Genomic DNA, 5,943 nt, shown 5'->3' with positions numbered 1-5,943 from the left:
TGATCAAATGATCCTACAATCTTTTTATGTTTCTCTACCCATTTGACTATTTTTTTATCAACAATATGTGGTATGTTTCTCTATGTGTAATATTAATTTGAATCTTAACTCAATGATTCACCCCGACAGTCGAAGGTTAGCTATATTCTTACTCATGAAGATAGCCATTTTGAATGACATTTAATGCATGAGTGAGCTGCAAAAATCAATCCATTTAAAGTTATGCACACTTTGTGGCATGAATGACTATGTGTGATCTGACATCAACCCCGTTGACTTAGATTCAAATTGGCACAAGCCAGTTTGAACATTCATCAAAACACTTAAACCAGTAGTATAATTGTTGGGCTACTACATAAGCCACTAGTTGCAGTACCACACATGATATTATTATATTTATACTTGATAAATAGTCATATCATCCCAACATCAAATTTTAAGTTTCTACGCAAATTTGTGATGGCGTGTATATAGACAAAACATTATTTTTTTGGTTTTTGCCAATTATATATTGATCATATCATCTCATCATGATAATAATGGTGATGCATATTCAATCATCAGAGAGAAGTATACCATTTTGGCATAATTTTGAATGTTCGTTAAAAATCAACCTTAAAATAAGCCTTAACAACATAAAAAATGAAATATAAAGTTGGCCTAGGTTTTTTAGGAGATCAAAAAAATATTCATGTCCTTTTCTACAAAAAAATGTCCAAATTCTGTTTTATTTAACTTGAGTTTGTCAGTCTTAGAGTAGACACTTGAGTTGTAAAAACTCAAACAGTGATGTAGAATCTGGAAAACCTAATTGGCATACCGAAAATGTCTGATTCTTGAGAGAAGCAACAATAATGTATAATTTATTGTGACATTGGACATAATGGCAATAAAGATATGGAACCCAAAGCGATAAATATTTGTTTAGTTGACTTTCTGTTCACAAGACTCATTAAAACAAACTGGATGTATAACACTATGTGATGAGAAGCTATCTGCCCAGTCATTAATCCAAAGGCCAACAATGGCCCATTGCTTGATAATGTAGAGATCACTTCCGGCCAATAGGTCACTGGTGAACTATAGGAACTTATAATTACCATGTAATAACTTTTAAAAATGAGGTTCTCTCTTCTCAGGATAGATGGTTTCTTTCCATTTATCAAAATATAATTTACAATGCATGTCTGACTTATGGCATATTACTAATTTGCCTTCCATGGGTTTATAAAACTTGATCATAGACTATTTAAAACTAAAACCGAACTTAATTGAGAGCAACTGTTTGATTAGTTCTTTAGAGTAATATCTTCCTGGTCTTTATGTGATTCAATTTCACTTCCCGATTCCTCTTTTTTTATCCAGATGGAAAAACAAATCTCTGGAAGTTGTAAAAAGTATAATTTCTTCCAAGACTCAGAACTTACAGAAAATTATTATTTAATTAAAAAGGATAATGAATCGATCATTTTAAAAGCCACAAGAGTAGAAGCATTGAACAAATGGGAGGGCCAGACACAAGCACCCAGTCCATGAAACCACATCATAAACAATAGAGGAAGAGAGAGAGATGGGGATGGATTCATCATGCTCTATGCAGTGACAGGAAAGAAAGAGAGAGAGATGAGGAATGCGGTACTAGTCGGCCCTGGATTGCCCGGCACGAGAGGAGAGAATGATACCGACGATGAGACCGTAGAGGGCGAGAGCTTCGGCGAAGATAAGAATAAGTATCATACCCACGAACAGCTTCGGCTGCTGAGCATTGGCCCTGAGAGAATTATATTCAAAACATGAATGTTGCTTAAAGCTGCAATCTCCACAAACATTAACAAAAATACTATGTCAAAGGAAAATAGTTAATTTTCAGGAGAGGGAATAATAGGTATCAGCTAAATTGATTCATCAAAATAAATGAGGAGAGAGCATAAAGTTCGAAACGTAATCTTCGCATGATAATTCAAATAAATGCATGAAAATCAAAACATTACAATAACGAGTTGGCGATAAGGTCTGCTTGAATATATTATTGATTTTCTAAAACATTTACAAAGATACCATGTCAAAGGAAAATAGTTGATTTTCAGGAGAGGAGATGATAGGTATCAGCAACATTGATTCATCAAATTAAATGAGAGAGCAGAAAGTTCGAAACTTAATCTTCGCATGATAATTCAAATGAATGCATGAAAATCAAAACAATACGATAACGAGTTGGCGATAGTCAACTATACGGTCTGCTTGAATATATTATTGATTTTCAAAAACATTTACAAAAATACTATGTCAAAGGAAAATAGTTGATTTTCAGGAGAGGAGATAATAGGTATCAGCTACATTGATTCATCAAATTAAATGAGGAGAGAGCAAAAAGTTCGAAACTTAATCGTCGCATGGTGATTCAAATGAATGCATGAAAATCAAAACATTACGATAACGCGTTCGCGATCATCAACTATAAGGTCTGCTTTAATATATTTATAGTGCAGGGACGAGGACGGGACGGGTTTCTTTGTCCTGGGACGAAAAAATCGTCCCGTCCAAGGGTTTGTACGAACTTCCAGACGAAAATTCGTCCCGAGGACGACCGGACGGGACGGTTTTTGTCCTGTGGGACGAAAAAACTGTCCGTCCGGAGGTCTCGGACAATGGACGGATGAATCTGGACGAAAAAACACCGGATTCACATCCGACGGTTGAGATGTAGCCACGCGGACTTGCTAGCCTCGCAATCTCCGACGTTGAGGACGGGCGCAACAGACGTCGGGGAAGCATATGCCGACGACGAGGACGGGAGAGGTGGCACCGGCGGAGAAGGGAGTATGGCATCCGTAGGGGAAGCGAGGTGGCACCATATGCCGACGACGAGGAGGGGGAGGGACAGATAGCCAGTTAGCCACTGGACGGGAGAAGTTTCTTCTTTCTATTGGTAGGTTACGCCCTAAACGACTCAACGGACAACACAAGTTCAATTAAATTAAAAAAATAAAACTGGTTTTTTTTGTCCAGGACAAGGGACAGAAAGGTTTTTTCCCCGGCGCGGACAAAAAATCGTCCCCGGAAGACTGGACGGGATGGTTTTCGTACGGTCGGACGAAAAATTTGTCCTGTCCTTCGTCCCCGCACTGACCCCAGACGTCAGACGGGACGAAATTTGTCCCGTCCCGTCCATCGTCCACGTCCGGGACGATCTGGAACTATAAATATATTATTGATTTAATTAATATCATCTAAGCATGCCATTATACACAAACAAAGCAGAAAATGAACAGACCACCAAAATACATTATTTTTTGCTAAATGATAAATGCAGAAATAGAAAATTAACACCGGGCAGCTCTACATTTTCTCTTCAACAGATCGATAATTTGATTACTCATCTCTCACGTATTTAAAGATACGATCAAAAACATTCAAAAATTGGCGAGAATCAAACATATTAAATCCAGATGTTGGCCAGAAATTGATTAACTCACTCTCAGATACATATTTTACTATAAAAAAAAACCTCAAACACCGGCGAGAATCAAATAAAAAATCAAGATATAGACAAGAAATCAAAGATACCTGACACCGGCATCACCAACGATACCGATCGCCATCCCTGCAGAGAGTCCAGCAAGCCCACAGGCAAGACCGGAGGACAGATGCGCGTAACCATCGAACAAGTAATAAGATTTGGCCTTGGGATTGATCCCAGTGCTGATGATGACAGCTATGATCAACCCGTAGATCCCGAGCACTCCCGCCATAACAACCGGCACAATCGACTTCATCACAAGCTCAGGCCGCATCACCCCCATCGAGGCAACTCCTACCCCACTCTTCGCCGTCCCATACGCCGCTCCCATACCTGGAAACATACCCATTTTTAGCAAGGTACTGATTGTATCGTCAAATATTCATTATTAATTCACAGTATATAATTAATTCAGGTAACAAGATTCTAACCGATTGGAAAGGATATTTTGATCTGCGAAATAGAATGTACAGAATGTAACATCAAAGTATTTTTAGCAAGGCATAGTTCAAAAAAAAAAGTACTTTTAGCAAGGTACTGATTGTATCGTCAAATATTCATAATTAGTTCACATTATCTAATTACTTCAAGTAACAAGATTCTAACCGATTGGAAAGGATATTTTGATCTGCGAAATAGAATGTACAGAATGTAACATCAAAGTATTTTTAGCAAGGCATAGTTAAAAAAAAAAGTATTTTTAGCAAGGTACTGATTGTATCGTCAAATATTCATTATTAGTTCACATTATCTAATTAATTCAAGTAACAAGATTCTAACCGATTGGAAAGGATATTTTGATCTGCAAAATAGAATGTACAGAATGTAACATCAAAGTATTTGACGGTATGCATTTTCATTCAGGTAATAGATTCTAGCCAATTCAAATGAAATTTGGATCCGTAAAATCGAATCTACAGACTGTATTGTCACGCATTCTTTATTAATTCACAGGATCTATTTCATTCAAGTAATAGATTCTAGCCAATTGAAACGATCTTTTGATCTGTCAAATAGAATATACAGAATGTAACATCGAAGAATTAATTTTCAGAAAAAAAAAACATCGAAGAATTCAATATGTTTCCACAGTATCTATTTTCATTCAGATAACAGATTCTAGACGATTAAATGGATCTTCTGATCTGTCAATATCAAATGTACAGAACGTATCGTCAAATATTCAACATAATTCCGCAGGATTTATTCTCATTCAAGAAATAGATTCTAGCCGATTGAAAAGATCTTCTGATCCATTACAATCAAAGGTACAGTATGTATCGTCAAATATTCATTATTATTTTACAAGATCTATTTCATTCAAGTAACGGATTATAGTCAATTGAAAGGATCTTTTGATCTTCTAAATAGAATGTACAGAATAAAACATCAAAGTAATCAGTATGATTCCACAGGAAGTATTTTCATTCTGGTTACAAATTCTAGCCGATTGAATGGATCTTATGATCTGTCAAATCAAACGTACAGAACATATCGACAACTATCCAATATGATTAAACAGGATCTATGAACATTCAAGAAGCAAATTTTAGCCGACTGAATGGAACAGAACGTATCCTCAAATATTCAATATGGTTCCACGGGATCTATTTTCTTTCAAGTAACTTACTATAGCCAATTGAAAGGATCTTATGATCCGTAAAATCGAAGGTAGGGAACGTATCGTCAAATATTCATCCTTATTTCACAGGGTTTTTATTCATTCAAGTAACAGATTCCAGCCAATTGAAAGAATCTTCAGATGCACAATTTTTTACGCACGGAATGCATCGTCAAATGTGCAAATATGATTCAGCATGATCGATATTCATTCAAGTAACAGATTCTCGCCAATTGAAAGGATCTTCAGATCCATAATTTTTTGATGCACGGAATGCATCGTCAAATATGCAAATATGATTCAGCAGGATCTATATTCATTCAAGTAACAGATTCTCGCCAATCGAAAGGATCTTCAGATCCATAATTTTTTGATGCACGGAATGCATCGTCAAATATTCAAATATGATTCCGCGTGATCTATATTCATTCAAGTAACAGATTCTAGCCAATTGAAAGGATCTTCAGATCCATAATTTTTTTATGCACGGAATGCATCGTCCAATATTCAAATATGTTTCCGCGTGATCTATATCCATTCAAGTGAGAGGATCTTATGATCTGCGAGATCGAAGGTCGGGAAGCCAAAAAAAGGAAGAAAAATTCAGTAATTGGGTAGAAAACGAGGAAAATTACAGGAGAAGACGAGGGCCGCGGCGGCGCCGAGGAATCCGAAGAACGGAGCCGTTTCATCACCGCTGAAGGTGCTCATCTCTCCAACGGGAAGTGGAAATTCCAGAAACCCTAGATCTCGAGGCTCTCTCTGCACCGCTCTTGACACAATACAGCGAGAAGAAGAGGAA

General features: G+C 36.9%; 1 protein-coding gene across 1 annotated transcript; it reads right to left on the bottom strand.

Annotated features, from left to right (window-relative positions):
* Positions 1-1,423: 1,423 nt before the first annotated feature.
* LOC144705476 (V-type proton ATPase subunit c1) lies at positions 1,424-5,943 on the bottom strand. The gene is made up of 3 exons (XM_078578173.1): positions 5,777-5,943; positions 3,568-3,853; positions 1,424-1,771 (listed from the first exon to the last, which is right to left on the bottom strand). Exons 1-3 carry the CDS (start codon positions 5,850-5,852, stop codon positions 1,639-1,641), a joined length of 495 nt encoding a protein of 164 aa, XP_078434299.1. The 5' UTR covers positions 5,853-5,943; the 3' UTR covers positions 1,424-1,638.

This window comes from Wolffia australiana, chromosome 7, assembly GCF_029677425.1.
Source record: "Wolffia australiana isolate 7733 chromosome 7, ASM2967742v1".
NCBI classification, from domain to species: Eukaryota; Viridiplantae; Streptophyta; class Magnoliopsida; order Alismatales; family Araceae; genus Wolffia; species Wolffia australiana.
Note: the sequence above shows the minus strand (reverse complement) of the source record. Positions and strands in the feature narration are given on the sequence as shown.